Source organism: Chiloscyllium plagiosum, chromosome 20 (assembly GCF_004010195.1).
Source record: "Chiloscyllium plagiosum isolate BGI_BamShark_2017 chromosome 20, ASM401019v2, whole genome shotgun sequence".
Lineage (NCBI taxonomy): Eukaryota > Metazoa > Chordata > Chondrichthyes > Orectolobiformes > Hemiscylliidae > Chiloscyllium > Chiloscyllium plagiosum.
The window spans coordinates 19865237-19884685 of NC_057729.1; the positions used below are offsets into that span (position 1 = coordinate 19865237).

A 19449-nucleotide genomic window follows, 5' to 3' on the forward strand; every position below is an offset into this window, starting at 1 on the left:
CGGGAATTGAACCCAGGTCTCTGGCGTTGTGAGGCAGCAGTGCTAACCACTGTGCCACCATGCCACCCACAAATTAGGTTCGGTTGCACTTAGAGTACTGCATTCAGTTCTGGTTGCCACATTACAGGAAGGATTTGGAGAGAGTGCAGAAGAGGTTTACCAGGATGGAACTGGATTAGATGATACGAGTTATAAGAAGACTTTAGAAAAACCTAGGGTCGTTTTCTCTGGAAGGTGTGAGGCTGAGGGGAGACTTGATACAAGTCTATAAAACTGAGATGCAAAAATAGGTTTGAAGGTCAGAATTTTTATCCCAGAGTTGAAATGTCTAATCTGGGAGGAGTTCATGGGAGATGAGAGGTGCAAGTGTTTTTGTAAAGTGTGTGTTAGGTGTCTGGAATGCGCTGCCAGGGGTGGTGGCAGAGGCAGATACAATAGAAGCGTTTAAGGAGCTTTTAGATAAAGACATGAATATGCATAGAATGGGGGCTATGGACCAAGGCCAGGCAGAAGGGGTTAGATTAATTTGACGACATGTTCAGTACAATGCCATAGGTGGAACGGTCCATTCTTATTATATACTATTCTATATCCCATGAATCCCAAATTGTTCCTGTACTTGCTTTCATTTTTTTTGAAGTTCTAATTGAAAACACACCATTGTAGCTGATTCTACATAATCCTACCCTCCTCATGAAGGTTAAACACTTTTCAGCAGGAAATCAGTGGCAAGGAATTACAGGAGTAGCCCCTGTCAGATTTCTCTCCCTCACGTTTCTCGTCAGGGGAGCGCTGCAGTATCCTGTCCCTTCCTGAGCTGAGACCAACTCTACTATCATGAAATACAGATCAAAAAATGAACTTGTACTCTGTGGAGCTCTGTAATGTCATACACTGCATTTCTTATGAATAATCTCCTCAATATCTTTGTTTCCAGAGATGAAAGCTATACACACTGCGGACCAGCACTTTGCAGTAATAGTATTTGCAGTTTTGGATTAGCAACTATTGGAAATGCGATTGTATATCTTAATTGCTTACCTGTCTCCAATATCTGCTTAGAGTCATGCATTTAAATGTATTATGATGTATTTCTATCCATAGGTTATACAAAAAAGAAGTACTGCAGAAACTGGTTGAAAAGTGTGTATCGAAAGGATACGTCTTTCAAATGGAGATGATCGTTAGGGCTCGCCAGCTGGATTACAGTATTGGGGAGGTATGAAATGATCTCTACAAAATAAATCTAAAATTGAATTTCTGAGAATCAGTTGTTCTCCATTACAAAATGTATCACGGGTATGGAACATAATGTCATAACTAAGTTAAAGTTTTTTTTGAGAAAAGCTTAATGATAATTATTGTTTCATTGTATGTTTACTGTATAGACTTCAAAAGATTAAATACAGGACAGTGTACTTTTTTTACTGTTACAGATTTGTTTTTAATGCTGTCATACATAAGATGTACAGGATAATAATAATGGTTTTCTTTCCTAGACAATTAAATGGTAAACTGAATACACACACTGTGCATGTCAACACTTAAGTAGAAAAAAAATTAAGATTAGTAGAACATCCTAATCTGAAAAACTAGTTTAGTGAATCTTTGTTGCACTACCTGTAAGGAAAGTATGTCACGCACTGCAGATGTGGTCATCACAATGCTGCCTGTATTAAGACTTCTTTACTTTATATACTTGAATACCTAGTAAACATGCCATGTTCATTCCATGTTAAGTTTGTACAAGAAAATATATGGATGTACCTCCTAGAGAAGGAGCAAAACTTGACCTTCTTTTGGGATTCAGTGAGGAAGCACTTTTGTACAAGTGATCATAATTCTTATTAGTTTTAAAATAGTTATGGGAAAGGATAAACGTGATCTAAAGTTCAAAGTTCTGAATTGGAGTAAGGCCAGTTTTGATGGTTTTAGGCAGGGACCTTTCACAGATAAAAGGATGGTTAGGAAGTAGGAGACCTTCAAAAATGAGATAACGAGAGTTCAGAGATGTATGTTCTTGTGAATGTGAAGGGCAAGGCTGGTAGGTTTAGGGAATGCTAGATGTCAAAATAAAAACTGTGAGGCTGTGGTCAAGGAGGAGGCATATGTCAGATATAGGCAGCTGGATGGAGTGAATCCGTAGAAGAGTGTAAGGGCAATAGGAGAATACTTAAGAGGGAAATCTAGATTGCAAAAAGGAAACATGAAATAGCTTTGGCAAATAGGGTTAAGGAGAATTCAAAGAGATTAAGGGCAAAACACTATCTAGTGAGAGAATAGGGACACGTAGGCCATCTATGTGTGGAACCAGAGGAGATGGGTGAGATACGAAGCAAATATTTTGTGTCAGTATTTACTGTGGAGAAGGACATGGAAACTAGGGACCTTGGGGATGTAAATAGTGATGTCTTGAAAAGCATCTGTATCACTGAAGAGGAGATCTTGAGGTCTTAAAACACAAAGTTGGACAAATCCCCTGGACCTGATCAGGTATATCCCAGAACTTTGTGGGAAGCTACGGAAGACATTGCTGGACTCCTTGCTTGAACTATTTGTATCATCGATATCCACAGCTGAGGTGCCGAAAAGACTGGAGTGTGGCTAATATAGTGCCATTATTTAAGAAAGGCTGTGAGGAAAAGCCAGGAAGACCATAGACCAGTGAGCTTGACGTTGGTGGTGAGTAAATTGTTTGAGGGCATTCTGAGGGATGGGATTTACTTGCATCTAGAAAGGCAAGGGCTGATTAGGGATAGGAAACTTGGCTTTGTGCATGGGAAATCAAGTTGCATTAACTTGATTGAGTTTTTTGAAGAAGTGACAAAGATTGAAGGCTGAATGGTGAACGTTATCTACATGGACTTCAAGGCATTTAACAAGATTCTGCATGATAGACTGATTATAGATTAGATCACGTGGAATGCAGGGGGAGCTATCTAGTTGGATATCAAATTAGCTTCAAGGTGGGAGAAGGTGGTGGTAAAAAGTTGTTTATTGGTTTGGAGGCCTGTCTCAAGCAGTGTGTCACATGTATCACTGCTGGGTCTATTGCTTTTTGTCATTTACATAAACTATTTAGATGTGAATATAGGAATTATGATTAGTAAGTTTGCAGATGACACTAAAATTGATGTAATGGGCAATGAAGAAGGTTACCTCAATACATCACATGGGCTAATGGATTAAGGAGTTTAATTCGATAAATGTGAGGTGTTGCATTTTGTTATAGCAAACCAGGGCAGGACTTCTACATTTAACAGTAGGGTCCTGGGGAGTGTTGTCGAACAATGAGACCTAGGGGTGCAGGTGCATATTTCCTTGAGGTTGGAGTCACAAGTAGATAGGGTGGTGAAGAAGTTGATTGGCATGCTTACCTTCACTGGGCAGTGCATTGAGTATAGGAGTTGGGATGTCATGTTGCAGCTGTACTGGACATTGGTGAGGCCACTATCAGAATACTGTGTTCAATTCTGGTCTCCCTGCTGTAAAATAGATGTTGTTTAACTTGAAAGTTTTGGAAGGGTATGGGCCAAACGCAGTGAAATGGGGCTGGTTTAGTTTTGGAACATGGTCACTGTGGACCAGTTGGACTGAATGATCTGTTTCCATGCTATGCAACTCAATAAAGATACAGTAATAATAGGAGCATATAATTGTCACCAACTGAACACACCAAATTTGCCGTGTGGAGGATGAGTTCATAGAATGTATATCACATTTTTTAAGATAACATGTCAAGAAACAAACTTAGGAACTGGCTATCTTGGATCCAGTGAGAAAGGGTTAATTAAAAACTGTGGTAAGCCATAATACAGCAGAATGAGATATTGAGTTTGAAAGCAATTTGATAAATTCAAACTAAGGGTCTTAAATCTAAACACAGTAAAAAATACAGGTATGATGGACAAGTTGAAGGTAGATTGATAAACAACATTTAAGGATATGACTTTAAAAAAGAAATGGACAGCAACTAAAGAATTAATCATCATTTGTAACAAATGTATGTTTCTTCTGAGGCACAAAGTACCATTTGTGATTGACAAGAAGAGTTAAGGATAGTATTTTATTAAAGGAATATAATTATAATATTTCCAACATCTGAGCATTTGGAGGATTTTGGAAAACTAAGGAAGATCAAAAAAATTGATGAGGAAAGAGAAAGGACGATGAGAATAAGGGATCATGAGGCCCCAAAATCAGTTTGCAATATTACTAAGAGTATGTATTTGGGAAGAAATTAGTGAAAATAAATGTGGCCTATTAGAGACCGAAATAGATGAAAATATAATGGGGAATACTGAAATGACATTAAAACAGTATTTGGGGCTGAATCCTTAAACCGTGGGGGAGGCAAGCAGACCTGTAATTTCTCACCACTAGCTGGCATGCTTGCTTGCTTGCTGATTTGTTTCCACTTCCTAGCTAGATTGAAGCATGCCAATTCAGGAGTGGAAATATCATCATGCACCATCAAGGCTATTCTGTCGATCCTGAAACGTGATGGAGAAGTAGTGAGCATGGTCCCAAATCATCAAAGATTGCATCTGGGATCAAGTATTGACATGTGTTGAAGAGACCCAGATACCCTACATTGGTGTCCCAACCCCAGGACTAAGTCCAGTCCTAAGCATCTGTATTTACTGTGGAAAAGGATATGGAAGAAATAGACTGTAGGGAAGTGGATGGTGATATCTTGCAGAATGTCCATATTACAGAGGAGGAAGTGCTGGATGTCTTGATAAGGGTAAAGGTGGATGAATCCCCAGGACCTGATCAAGTGCACTCTAGAGTCTGTGGGAAACTAGAGAAGTAATTGCTGGGCCTCTTGCTGAGATATTTGTATAATTGATAGTCACAGGTGAGCTGCTGGAAGACTGGAGGTTGGCTAACATGGATCCACTGTTTAAGAAGTGTGGTAAGGACAAGCCAGGGAACCAGTGAACCTGACATTGGTGGTGGGCAAGTTGTTGGAGGGAATCCTGAAGGACAGGATATACATGTATTTGGAAAGGCAAGGACTGCTGTACATCTCTATGACTCTATGATTAGGGATAGTCAACTTGGCTTTGTGCGTGGGAAATCATGTTTCACAAACTTGATTAAGTTGTTTGAGGAAGTAACAAAGAGGATTGATGAGGGCAGAGCGGTAGATGTGATCTGTATGAACTTCAGTAAGGCGTTCAACAAGGTTCCCCATGGGAGATTGATTAGCAAGGTTAGATCTCACGGAATAAAGGGAGAACTAGCCATTTGGATACAGACCTGGCTCAAAGGTAGAAGACAGAGGGTGGTGGTGGAGGGTTGTTTTTCAGACTTCAGGCCTGTGACCAGGATCAGTGCTGGTTCCTCTACTTTATGTGATTTACATAAATGATTTGGATGTGAGCATAAGAGGTACAGTTAGTAAGTTTGCAGATGACACCAAAATTGGAAGTGTAGTGGACAGCGAAGAGGGTTACCTAGATTACAACGGGATCTTGACCAGATGGGCCAATGGGCTGAGAAGTGGCAGATGGAGTTTAATTCCGATAAATGCGAGGTGCTGCATTTTGGGAAAGCAAATCTTTGCAGGACTTATACACCTTTAATGGTAAGGTCCCAGGGAGTGTTGCTGAACAAAGAGATCTTGGAGTGCAGGTTCATGGCTCCTTGAAAGTGGAGTCGCAGGTAGATAGGATAGTGAAGAAGGCATTTGGTATGCTTTCTTTTATTGGTCAGAGTATTGAGTACATGGGTTGGGAGGTCATGTTGCGGCTGTATAGGACATTGGTTGGGCCACTGTTAGAATATTGTGTGCAATTCTGGTCTCCTTCCTATCGGAAAGATGTTGTGAAACTTGAAAGGGTTCAGAAAAGATTTACAAAGATGTTGCCAGGGTTGGAGGACTTGAGCTATCGGGAGAGGCTGAACAGGCTGGGGCTGTTTTCCCTGGAGTGTTAGAGGCTGAGGGGTGACCTTATAGAGGTTTACAAAGTTATGAGGGGCATGGATAGGATAAATAGACAGTCTTTTCCCTGGGGTCTGGAAGCCCAGAACTAGAGGGCATAGGTTTAGGGTGAGAGGGGAAAGATATAAGAGACCTAAGAGGCAACTTTTTCACGCAGAGGGTGGTACGTGTATGGAATGAGCTGTCAGGGGAATTGGTGGAGGCTGGTACAATTACAACATTTAAAAGGCATTTGGATGGGTATATGAATAGGAAGGGTTTGAAGTGATATGGGCCGGGTGCTGGCAGGTGGGACTAGATTGGGTTGGGATATCTGGTCGGCATGGACGGGTTGGACCGAAGGATGTGTTTCCATTCTGTACATCACTGTGACTCTATCTGCCTTCATGGTTGACAGCACAAAAAATGTGCCAGAATATTCTTTGGAGACTGTGTGGAACTGTTGGGCCAAATGGCCTGTTTCCACACTGTAGGGATTACTATGAATTAGCGAGGAACCAAGTATCAGTCAAGAATGAGGACCTGTATGGAATTAGTGTCAGTGAAGAAGTAGTCTGGAAAAACGATTAGGATGAAGTAGTAACAAATCTCCCAGATTTAACAACCTGTATCTGGGAGTTTTGAAAAAAGGTCGCTACAGAGAAAGCCAGTAATGAGTTGGTTTTGATCATCTAGCATTCCTAAGGACTGGAAGGAATGAAGGAAGAGGGAACGTTGAAAATAATAGGCTAGTTAGCCTAACCATAGTAGAAATTAAATCAATAGCAATGGACGAACTAGGAACAGATGATGTAGAATCTGTTTAGCTCAAGTTGAGGAACTACAAAGGGAAGAAAACCATAATGGGAGTTATCTACAGGCCTCCAAACAGTTGTCATGTTTAGGGCATAAATTATGCCAGGAAAGATAAAAGATGTGTAAGAAAGGCAAGGTTACAGAGATCATTGGATATTTCAATGTGCAGGTGAACTGGGAAAACCAGGTTGGTAGTGGATCACAAGAAAAGGAATTTGTGGAATGTCTACAACAGACAATACTGGATTTAGTGTTGTGCAATCAGGCAGACTTGATCAGGGAGCTTAAGGTAAAGCAATCCTGAGGAGACCGTAACCATAATATAGAGTAACGTACATCCAACTTATCCATGCTGACCAGATGTTCTAAATTAATCTAGTCCCATTTTCCAGTACTTGTCCCATATCCCTCTAAACCTTTCCTATTCATATACTCATCCAGATGTCTTTTAAAAAGTTGTAATTGTACCAGTCTCCATCACTTCCTCTGGCAGCTCGTCCCATACACACACCACCCTTTGTGTGAAAATGTTGCTTCTTAGGTCCCATTTAAATCTTTTCCCCCTCATCTTAAACTTATGCCGAGTTCTGGAATTCCCCACCCCAGGGGAAGACTTTGTCTATTTATCCTATTCGTGCCCCTCCTAGAAGTTACCCTGTAGTTTGAGGGGGAGAAAGTGGAATCAGATGTAATGATATTACAGTTGATTAAAAGGCAATGACCGAGGCATGAGGGAGGAGCTGACCAGAATTGACTGGGAGAGGAGCCTGGGAAAAATAGTGGAACAGCAATGGCAGGAATTTCTGGGAGTAATTTGCGCTACACATTAAAAATTCATCCAGAGGAAAAAGAGGCATACTAAAGGAGGATGAGGCCGTCATGGTTGACCAGGGTATTCGGGGACAGCATAAATGCAAAAGAGAAAGCATCTAATGTGGTGAAGGGCTGAGGGAAGCCAGAGGATCGGGAAGCCTACAAAGACCAACAGAGGACAACAAAGAGATAAATAAGGAGGGAGAAGATTAAATATGAAGGTAAGCTAGTTAGTAATATTAGGAAAGATCGCAAGAGTTTCTTCAGGTACATAAAGGGCAAAAGTAGCCATTGGACCCATGGAAAATGATTCTGGAGAAGTAGTAATGGGAACAAAGAAATGGCTGAGGAACTGAATAAGTACCTTGCGTCAGTCTTCACAATGGATATCACGAGTAATATCCCAAAAATTCAAGAAAGTTGGGGGGTGGGGAGCAGAGATGAATACATGACCATCAACAAGGTGCTAGAAAAACTGAAAGGTTTGAAAGTGGACAAATCACCTGGCCCAGATGGGCTATGTCCTGGAGTTCTGAAGGAGATAGCTGAAGAGAGAGTGGAGGCTTCAGTAGTCATCTTTCTGGTATCACTGGAGTCAGGGAGAGTTCCAGAGGACTGGAAAATCGCTAATGTGACCTCTTTCTCCCCCCCCAACAATTTTTCACTTTCAACATTAATGATCTGGAGACAGGAATTGAGGGCATTCTGGTTAAGTTTGCAGATGATACAAAGATAGGTAGAGGGACAGGTAGCATTGAGGAGACGGGGAGGCTGCAGAAGGATTTGGACAAGTTAGGAGTGTGGGTTAAGAAGTGGTAGATGGACGACAGCATGGAAAAGAGTGAGGTCATGCACTTTAGTAGGAAGAATAGAGGCATGGACTATTTCTAAATGGGGGGGGAATTCAAAAATCTGAAATGCAAAGGGACTTGAGAGGCCTTGTCCAGATTTTTCTTAGGTAAACTTGCAGGTCGAATTGGTAGTTAGGAAGGCAAATATAGTATTGTCATTCATCTCGAGAGGACGAGAATATAAAAGCAGGGATCTGGCTTTGGTCAGACCACATTTAGAGTACTGTGAGCAATTTTGGGCCTCATACCTCAGGAAAGACGTATTGGTCCTGGAGCGGGTCCAGAGGAGGTTCACGAGAATGATCCCAGGAATGAAAGGCTTAACATAGGAGGAATGTTTGAGGCCTCTGGGACTATACTCAATGGAGTTTAGAAGGATGAGGGGGGAATCTGACTGAAACATTCAGAATACTGAATGGCCTGGACAGAGTGGATGTTGGGAAGATGTTTCCATTGGCAGGAGAGATAAGGACCTGAGGGCAGAGCCTTTTAGAATGGAGATAAGGAGAAACTTCTTCAGAGAGTGGTGAATCTGTGGAATTCATTGCCACAGAAGGTTATGGAGGCCAGGTCACTGAGTATATTTAAAACCGAGATAGATAAGTTTTTGATTGCCAAGGGGATCAAAGGTTATGGGGAGAGAGTGGGAAAATGTGGTTGAAACACCTATCGGCCATGATAAAATGGCAGAGCCGTCTCGATGGGCCGAATGGCCTAATTCCTGTTCCTCTATCTTATGGTCTAATGCAAAAAATTAGAATCTATTCTTAAAGATTTCTACTGGAGCTTCAGAGTTGAGGGTGACCTTTCAGAGGTTTATAAAATCATGTGGAGCATAAATAAGGTGAATAACAAAGTTACAAATCTCACAAGACCAGGTTATAGTCCAACAAGTTTAATTGGAAGCACTAGTTTTCGGAGCGCTGCTCTGAAAGCTAGTGCTTCCAATTAAACCTGTTGGACTATAACCTGGTGTTGTGTGATTTGTAACTTTGTACACCCTAGTCCAACACCAGCTTCTCCAAATCATGAATAGCAAAGGTCTTTTCCTGAGGGTAAGAGGGTTCAAAACTACAGGGCATATTTTTAAAGTTAGATGAGAGATTTATAAAGAGCCTGAGGAGCAATCTTTTCACACAGTAGGTGTTTGTATGTGGAATGAACTGCCAGAGGAAGTCGTAGAAACACGTACAGTTTCACAACATCTAAAAGATATTTGGACAAGTATTGGAATAGGAAAGGTTTAGATGGATATGGGCTAAATGCAGACAAGTGGGACTTATTTAGTTTGGGAAACTTGATCGGCATTGACGAGTTGGACTGAAGGGTCTTTTTCTGTGCTTTAAGACTGACTATCTGACATGGTAACAGGATAATTAGAAAATCATGATTATGCAGTGCCATAGTTTTCATAGAGTTTGATTAATAGTGTTATTTACTTTGGTGGGAAGAAATTAAAAATGGTGAGACACCTAGAAATATTTACATGCAGAGAGACCGGATTACCTCTTTACATGTATCATAGAAAGTTAAAATGCAAGTTTGAGAGTCATAGAATTATACAGCATGGAAACAGATCCTTCGGTCCAACTCGTCCATCCTAAATAAATCTAGTCTCGTTTGTCAGCATTTGGCCCATATCCCCCACAACCCACCCTATTCATGTACTATCCAAATGTCTTTTACACGTTATAACTATACCTGCATCTACCATATCCTCTGGCAGTTCATTCTATACACAATAAAAAAAGTTGCTCCTCATGTCCTCCTTTAAAACTTCCTCCTCTCACTTTAAAAATATATCCCTTAGTTTTTAACACCCCTACCCAGGGGAAAAAACCCTTGCTGTTCAGTTTATCAATGCCCCTCATGATTTTATAGACCTCTATAAGGTCGCAATCTTCTAGGAGAAAGTGAGGACTGCAGATTCTGGAGATCAGAGCTGAAAATGTCTTGCTGGAAAAGTGCAGCAGGTCAGGCAGCATCCAAGGAGCAGGAGAATCGACGTTTCGGGCATGAGCCCTTCAAGGGCTTATGCCTGAAACGTCGATTCTCCTGCTCCTTGGATGCTGCCTGACCTGCTGTGCTTTTCCAGCAAGACATTTTCAGCTCTGATCTCCAGCATCTGCAGTCCTCACTTTCTCCTCGACCATTTTACAACTGTACCTGCATATCCATAATAGATGCCAAATCAAGCCTTTTAATAATGCTACTGTTTTGCTTCAAAGTTGATGTTCTCTTAATTGCTTACAAACAAGAATAGAAAGAAGCGTATTCTTTGAGTAGCAGGGAGTGATACTGTTGGTTCTATACTGGAGCTGCAGCTTTTCACCATCTAAATGATGGATTGTTATGGTTCCATTTTTGCTTAACACAAACTTACCAAGCTCTTAACAACTAAATGTAGGTTCTGTTCATTTTAAAGTATTACAAGATTGCTCTGCAGACCAATTCATTATTAAGGTTGAACAGCTATCTTTGCAAGAAAACACAGTTGCAACTCCTTTGCAGGTTCTGCTGCAAGCTGGTCTTGCACTGGCAATTGGTCTGATTCTACATCCTGGTTACTTGCACCGTAGCAAATTCCCTCTTGAGGTGATGTCACAACATCCCTTTTTACGAAGTTAACTAAACCTACATTTAAACGTGAAAAATACATGTATATTAGAATAGTTGTGAGAACTCTTTACATAAAAATAGTGCCACTACAATCCTAACCTATCAGTGGACTAGTGAGCTACAAGTAGACCAGCAGTAGCAGGGTTACAGTATGGAACTCAACCTTGTTATGTATAAGATTAAAAAAAGCTGTGGTCTAAAATTGCAAAAGATTTATTTCGTATACATGGACATTATTTTCTCCTCGTCTCATTGTCAGGTATGATCTTTTCAGATGTCCTGAACAGACTGAGTATCAGACTGTCTCTGCTGTGGACATACTTGAGGTTTCCTTCAACTGTCTGAAGATTGAAAGCTTGTGGTTTCAATGTATGGCTTTCCGTACCTAAATTTTAGTATTAAATATCCCAATGAAAGGAACAGGTAACCCATTATACATAGAACCTAATAGAGCCAAAATTAAGTATCATTAACTTCCAATATTCCATTACATATCCTTCAGAGATTCAAACAACTGGTAAGATGTTCGCAGTTACTTCTGTGTTGATTTTGGAAGCAAGCTTGTGCGAGACACTTCTTTGGCCATGTGTTTCTGAGTCATAGAATCCCTGCAGTGTGGTAACAGGCCATTTGGCCCAACAAGTCTACACCGACTTTCTGAAGAGTTACCCACCCAGACCCATTCCCTTACCTTATCACTCTACGTTGACCCCTGTCTAATGCACCCAACCTACATGTCCCTGAACACTGGGCAATTTAGCATGGTCAATTCACTTAACCTGCACATCTTTGGATCATGGGAGGAAGCCGGAGCGCCCAGAGGAAACCCACACAGACAGGGGGAGAATGTGCAAACTCCACATAAACAAAATCGCCCAAGATTGGAATCGAACCCGGGCTCTGGCACTGTGAGGCAGCAGTGCTAACCACTGAGCCATAATGTAATGTAATTATTTCATGTGTCACATTCATAATGTGGAAAGCCTATTTTCCTCTTCCATTTGAAGAAATTTCCACTCTATCTTCTAGCTGGCCTCCAGTCTTGTGTTTGTTTTGGTTTCTGGCATACTCCCCATTGCTACTGTTAAAATGGTAAATGACCTTTTGGTTTGATTGTATCTTACTGCCACTGATCACACATCAGGAACCAGATTTCCTGCTTATGTGTACCCATTATCCTTTCACACTGCGTGATTTGCCAAGGTCGTGGAATAAGTCAGGTCCACAAAGGATGCAACAGACCAAACTTACCACACGACTTACTTACTTTCTGTGTCCTCGTTAATGTGCCAGTATTGACAGCTGCATTTAATGTTTGCAGGTTTTGTTGTTTGGCTACAATGGCTTCATAAGTTCTGCGTCTTTTGGTTGTATACTAATATTGTGATCATCTTTTCTCTCAGATCTTTTTAGAAGGTATGATTGGCATTGAAGCTACAACCATAGCGTCATACAGCATTGAAACTTCAGTTCAACTTGTACATGCCAACCCGGTATCCTAAACCGAACTAGTCCCATTTGCCTTTGTTTGGCCCAGATCACTTTAAACCTTTCCTATTCATGTACCTGTCCAAATATCTTTTAAATATTGTAATTGTACCTCCCTCTCCCACTTCATCTGGAAACTTATTCCATACACACACTATCTTCTGTGTGGAAAAGTTGCCCCTCAGGTCCCCTTTAAACCTTTCGCCTCTCCACTTTAAACCTATACCTTCCAGTCTTGGACTCCCTTATCCTGGGGAAAAGACCGTAGCTATTCACCTTTATCTATCAGGTGTTAGATTTGGAGGTAGATGAGCATGTTGGCGATAGTGACCACAGTTTGATTACATTTACTTTAGCAATGGAAAGGGGTAGTTATATACTGGAGGGCAAGAGTTATAGGTAGGGGAAAGGCAATTATGATGTGATTAGGCAAGATTTAGGATGCATAGGATGGGGAAGGAAACTGCAGGGGAATGGGCACATTGAATTGTGGAGCTTATTCAAGAAACAGCTATTGGGTGTCCTTGATAAGTATGTACCCATCAGGCAGGGAGGAAGTTGTCAAGTGCGGGAGCCGTGGTTTTCTAAAGAAGTTTAAGCTCTTGTCAAGAGGAAGAAGAATGCTTATGTTAAGATGAGACGTGAAGGCTCAGTTAGGGTGCTTGAGAGTTACAAGTTAGTCAGGAAAGACCTAAAGAGAGGGCAAGGAAGAGCCAGGAGGGGACATGAGAAGTTGTTGGCAGAAAGGATCAAGGAAAACCCTAAGCTTTCTATAGGTATATCAGGAATAAAAGAATGACTAGAATAAGATTAGGGCCAATCAAGCATAGTAGTGGGAAGTTGTGCGTGGAGTCAGAGGAGACAGGGGAAGCGCTAAATGAATTTTTTTCAGTATGCACACTAAAAAAAGACGATGTTGTTGAGAATACTGAGATACAGGCTACTAGACTAGGTGGGGTAAGGTTCACATGGAGGAGGTGTTAGCAGTTCTGGAAAGTGTGAAAATAAGTCCCCTGGGCCGGATGGGATTTATCCTAGGATTCTCTGAGAAGCTAGGGAGGAAATTGCTGAGCCTTTGGCTTTGATCTTTATGTTGTCATTGTCTACAGGAATAGTGCAGGAAGATTGGAGGATAGCGAATGTTGTTCCCTTGTTCAAGAAGGGGAGTAAAGACAACTCTGGTAATTATAGACCAATGAGCCTCACTTCGACTGTGGGTAAAGTGTTGGAAAAGGTTATAATAGATAGGATTTATAATTATCTAGAAAGGAATAAGTTGATTCGTGATAGTCATTGCAGTTTTGTGAAGGGTAGGTTGTGCCTCACAAACCTTTATTGAGTTCTTTGAGAATGTGACCAAACAGGTGGATGAAGGTAAAGCAGTTGATGTGGTGTATATGGATTTCAGTAAGGCGTTTGGCTTGATAAGGTTCCCCACAGTAGGCTATTGCATAAAATACAAAGGCATGGGATTGAGGGTGATTTAGCAGTTTGGTCAGAAATTGGTTAGCTGAAAGAAGACAGAGGGTGGTGGTTAATGGGAAATACTCATCCTGGAGTTCTGTTATTAGTGGTGTACCACATAGATCTGTTTTGGGGCCACTTCTGTTTGCCATTTTAATAAATGACTTGGATGAGGGCTAAGAAGGATGGGTTAGTAAATTTGCAGATGACACTGAAGTCGGTAGAGTATAGATAGTGCCGAAGGATGTTGTAGGTTACAGAGGGACATCAATAAGCTGCAGAGCTAGACTGAGAGATGGCAAATGGAGTTTAATGCAGAAAAGTGTGAGGTGATTCACTTTGGAAGGAGTAACAGTAATGAGAGTACAGGTCTAATGGTAGAATTCTTGGTAGTGTAGATGAACAGAAAGATCTTGGTATCCACGTACATAAATCTCTGAGTGTTGCCACCCAGGCTGATAGGGTTATTAAGAAGGCATACAGTGTGTTAGCTTTTATTAGTAGAGGGATTGAATTTTGGACCCATGAGGTCATGCTGCAACTGTACAAAACTGTGGTGCGGCCGCACTTGGAATACTGCGTACTGTTCTGGTCACCGCATTATAGGAAGCTTTGGAAAGGGTTTAGAGGAGATTTACTAGGAATTGTCTGGTATGGATGGAAGGTCTTAGGAGGAAAGGCTGAGGCACTTGAGGCTGTTTTCATTAGAGAGGAAGTTGAGAGGTGACTTATTTGAGACATATAAGATTAATAGAGGGTTAGATAGGGTGGACATTGAGAGCCTTTTTCCTCAGATGGTGATGACTGGCATGAGGGGACGTAGCTTTACATTTGAGGGGTGATAAATTTAGGACAGATGTCAAAGGTAGTTTCTTTACGCAGAGAGTAGTAGGGGCGTGGAACGGCCTGCCTGCAACAGTAGTAGACCCGCCAACTTTAAGGGCATTTAAATCGTCATTGGATAGACAGGAGGTTGAAAATGGAATAGTATAAGTTAGATGGGTTCACAGATCAGTGCAACATCGAGGGCTGAAGGGCCTGTACTGCTCTGTAATATTCTATGATGTATGTATGTCCTCAATTTTTATAAACTTCTATATGGTCACCGCTCAGCCTCCAACACTGTAGGGGGAGAAAATGGTTCCAGCTTATCCAGGCGCTCCTCATAACTCAAACCCTGAAACTATTTTCTGTACCCTTTATAAGTTTATCAAAATCCTTAGCAAGGCGACCAGAATTGTATGCAGTATTCTAAAAGTGCCCTCGCCAATGTCTTCTACTGGCTCCATCATCTGCTTTGACAGATCAGTTTGGAAGACATTGCAACCCTTAAAGTCTCAAAGCACCTACTGAGGAACCGATTAGTTGATTCTTGTTGCTGTTGTCTGTAAAGAAATAAGCTTCAAATGAAGCATTCTAAAATTTACTTTTACATTATGTTGATCCTCCAGCACGTTCCAAAGCTTAATAGAGTCTCTCTGATTCTCCTCAGACTGTGCAACTCCTTTTTTCCAATGGCTATCATTTATTTTCAACACTTGTTTACACAATTCTTCAACTTTTGTTTAAAATGCCTACATTTGAAGAGGACATCTTTGGCTATCTGGTTCATGCTAGGGAATTTGCTGGTCACGTTCCTGTTGTACCTGTCTTCTATGAACTATGTTGAGACAACGAATAAACAGTTTAGTGGAGATGAGAAGAAAACCTTTTTCACTCAGGTGGTGAGAATCTGGAACTCATTGCCTGTAAGGATTGTAGAGACAGAAACCACCATAACATTTCACTTGAGGCCAAGGTATGCAAGGCTCTTGGCCAAGCTTTGGAATATGGGAATCAGTAGTTGTTTTTGACTTGCACAGATGCGATGGATTGAAAGGCCTTTTTCTATGCTGTAGATCTCCGATTCTATTCTGATGTATAGAGGATTTGTAGTCATGCTACTCCAGGGGGAGATTTAGCAATGCAATCACTGTGCTTTTTTTTTCATCACTGGTTTGTTTTTCACTGTGGTTCAAGGGTTTCTTTCAGTTCCTCATGGTTTTCTCTTGCGTGGAAATGACAGTCAAGGTTGATTCAATAGGGAATTAGAGAGTGTTTGATTTGAGGAAGGGCTATATAAGTTGGCCAAAAAAGCAACAGGGCTGAGTAGTGGGAGCAGTTTAGAATTCAGCAAAGGAGGAAAATGGAATGAAGAGGGGATAAATAGAGTATGAGAATAAGCTTATAGGGAACACACAACAGATTGTATGTGAAAGCAAATGTAGTTCCCTTACAACCAGAAACAGGGGAAGTTATAACTGATAACAAAGAGGAGTCAGAGCAATTAAATACAAACTATGGTTCTGCCTTCACAAAGGAGGACACAAATAATATCTGAAACGTGTTGGCGAACATGGGCTAGAGAGGAAGGTACAGAGCCAATAAATCTCCAGGGCTTGATAATGTACATCTCGAGTTTTGAAGGAAGTGGCCCCAGAAATTGTGGATGCATTGGTGGTCATCTTTCAAATTTCTGTAGATCCTGGAATAGTTCCTATGGATTGGAGGGCAACTAATGTAACTCCAAAATTTTAAAAAAAGAGGTAGAGAGAAAATACGTTAGTATAGGCTAGTTATTGACAGTTATTGGAATTGACAGTGGAGAAACTGTTAGAATCTGATATAAACGATTTAATAGCAGAGACTCGGAAAAGCACTGACAGGATCGGTCAGAGTCAGCAAGGATTTACAAAAGGAAAATCATGACAAATCTATTCGAATTTTTCGAAGCTATGGAGTTGGGATCTAATGGATGTAGTTTGCTTGGACTTTTAGAAGGCATTCAATAAGGGCTGCCATGAGAGCTTTGCATGTGAATTTAAAGTGCATGGAATTAGGGTAAGTGTATTTCATTGATAATGGGCGAGTGACAGACAGGAAACAAACCATAGGATATGTTAATGATTTACATGAGGGGACTAAAGTTAATGTCTCCAAATTTACAAGTAACACAAAGCTGTGTGGAAGACTTAGTATATGGAGGGTGCAGAGATGCTTTGGTGTGATTTGGTCCTCACCTTCCATCCCACCAACCTCCGTACACATCACACCATCCTCCGCCACTTTCACCACCTGCAAACAAAACCTAACAGTAGGTATATATTACCCTCCCCACCCTTATCAGCATTCCAGAGAGACCATTCCCTCTGTGACTCCCTCATCAGATCCACGGGTCCCCACCAGCCCACCCCCTCCCAGCACCTTGCCCTGCCATTGCAGGAAGTGCAAAACCTGCGCCCACACTCCCTCCCCCGAGATTTTTTAAACCTCGATAAGGTCACCCCTCAACCTCGGGTGCTCCAGGGAAAACAGCCCTAGCCTATTCAACCTCTCCCTATAGCTCACATCCTCCGACCCTGGCAACATCCTTGTAAATCTTTTCTGAACCCTTTCAAGTTTCACAACATCTTTCTGATATGAAGGCGACTAGAATTGCATGCAATATTCTAACAGTGGCCTAACCAATGTCCTGTACAGCCACAACATGACCTCCCAATTCTTGTACTCAATACTCTGACCAATAAAGGAAAGCATACCAAACGCCGCCTTCACTATCCTATCTACCTGCAACTCCACTTTCAAGGAGCTATGAACCTGTACTCCAAGGTCTCTTGTTCAGCAACACTCCCTAGGACCTTACCATTAAGTGTATAAGTCCTGCTAAGATTTGCTTTCCCAAAATGCAGCACCTCACATTTATCTAAATTAAACTCCATCTGCCACTTCTCAGTTCATTGGCATCTGATCAAGATCCCGTTGTAATCTGAGGTAACCTCCTTCGCTACCCACTACATCTCCAAATTTGGTGTCATCTGCAAACTTATACCTCTTATGCTCACATTCCAAATCATTTTTATAAAAAATGAAAAGTAGAGAACCCAGCACAGATCCTTGTGGCACTCCACTGGTCACAGGCCTCCAGTCTGAAAAACAACAATGGGCGGCACGGTGGCACAGTGGTTAGCACTGCTGCCTCACAGCGCCAGAGACCCGGGCACAAAGCCATGTTGACTATGCCTAATCAGTCCTTGCCTTTCCAAATACATGTACATCCTGTCCCTCAGGATTCTCTCCAATAACTTGCTCACCACCGACATCAGGCTCACTGGTCTATAGTTCCCTGGCTTGTCCTTACTGTCTTTCTTAAATAGTGGCACCACGTTAGCTAATCTCCAGTCTTCCGGCATCTCACCTGTGACTATCGATGATACAAATACCTCAGTAAGAGGCTCAGCAATCACTTCTCTAGCTTCCCACAGTTCTAGGGTACACCTGATCAGGTCCTGCCCTGACTGTTTGACTCGCCTTTGTTCTCAACTGTACCAGTCTCAGATTGAAGTCTTTCCTCACTATCTCCCTGGGTCCCCCCTGCCCCCACCAATTTACTAGTCTAAATCCTCCTGAGCAGCTCTAGTAAAGCTCCCTGCCAGTATATTCGTCCCCTTCCACTTCTTCAGGTGCAATCCGTCCTTCTTGTACAGGTCCCTTCTATCCCAGAAGAGATTCCAATGATCCAAAAATGTGAATCCTTCTCCCATACATCAGCTCCTCAGCCATGCATTCATCTGCTCTATTGTCCTATTCCCATCCTCACTAACTCGTAGCACTGGGAATAATCCAGATATTGCTGCTCTCGAGGACCTCCTTTTTAAATTCCTGCCTAACTCTCTGTAATCTCCCTTCAGAATCTCAACCTGTTCCCTTCCTTTGTCATTGGTTCCAATGTGTAGAATGATGTCCTGCTGGCCCCTCTTCCCCCATGAGAACATTCTGCACCCTGAGACATCCTTGATCCTGGCACCAGGGAAGCAACATGCCATTCTGAATTTTCGCTGGTGGCCACAGAAACATCTGTCTGTGCCTCGGACTAGAGAGTCCCCAAGACAATCGATTTGCTTGGAACCCAATGTACCTGTCATTACATTAGAGCCAATCTCAAGAACAGAAACTTGGTGTTCATGCTATGTTCCCCTGAGAATCCATCACCCCAACATTTTCCAAAATAGCATACTTGTTTGAAATGGGGATAGCCACAGAAGACTCCTGCGCTTTCCTGGAGTTAACCCATCTATATGACTATAGCTGAGACTTACTCCCCTTCCTATAACTGCCATCCATCACTTTCCCTTGCTCTCATAAATTCCTCACTGCTTCTCCAACTGATCCATTCGATCTGATAGGATTCGCAACCAACAGCATTTATTGCAGATATAATCCTCAGTAATGCCTAAACTCTCCCTAAATTCCCACATCTGACAACAAGAGCACATCACTCCACTAAGGGCCATTTTTGCTTCTTTCAATCTACAGACCCAGAAAATGGCACTGTTGTATTCCTCTACAAAACACTGCTCTAGGTTAAATGAATACTTTTGGCTTATATTTTTAAGTTTAATCAAGAGACATATCTCAATAAAACATAATCAA

At 41.7% G+C, this 19449-nt stretch overlaps 1 protein-coding gene across 2 annotated transcripts in view; it reads left to right on the forward strand.

The window, feature by feature from the left end:
- The window catches only part of dpm1 (dolichyl-phosphate mannosyltransferase subunit 1, catalytic), a 104397-nt gene that overhangs the window by 77714 nt on the left and 7234 nt on the right, over nt 1-19449 (forward strand). For both annotated transcript variants that reach the window (XM_043710255.1, XM_043710256.1), the window contains exon 9: nt 1105-1219. In XM_043710255.1, the coding sequence (XP_043566190.1) occupies nt 1105-1219 (115 nt within the window). The remainder of the gene's footprint in view (nt 1-1104; nt 1220-19449) is intronic.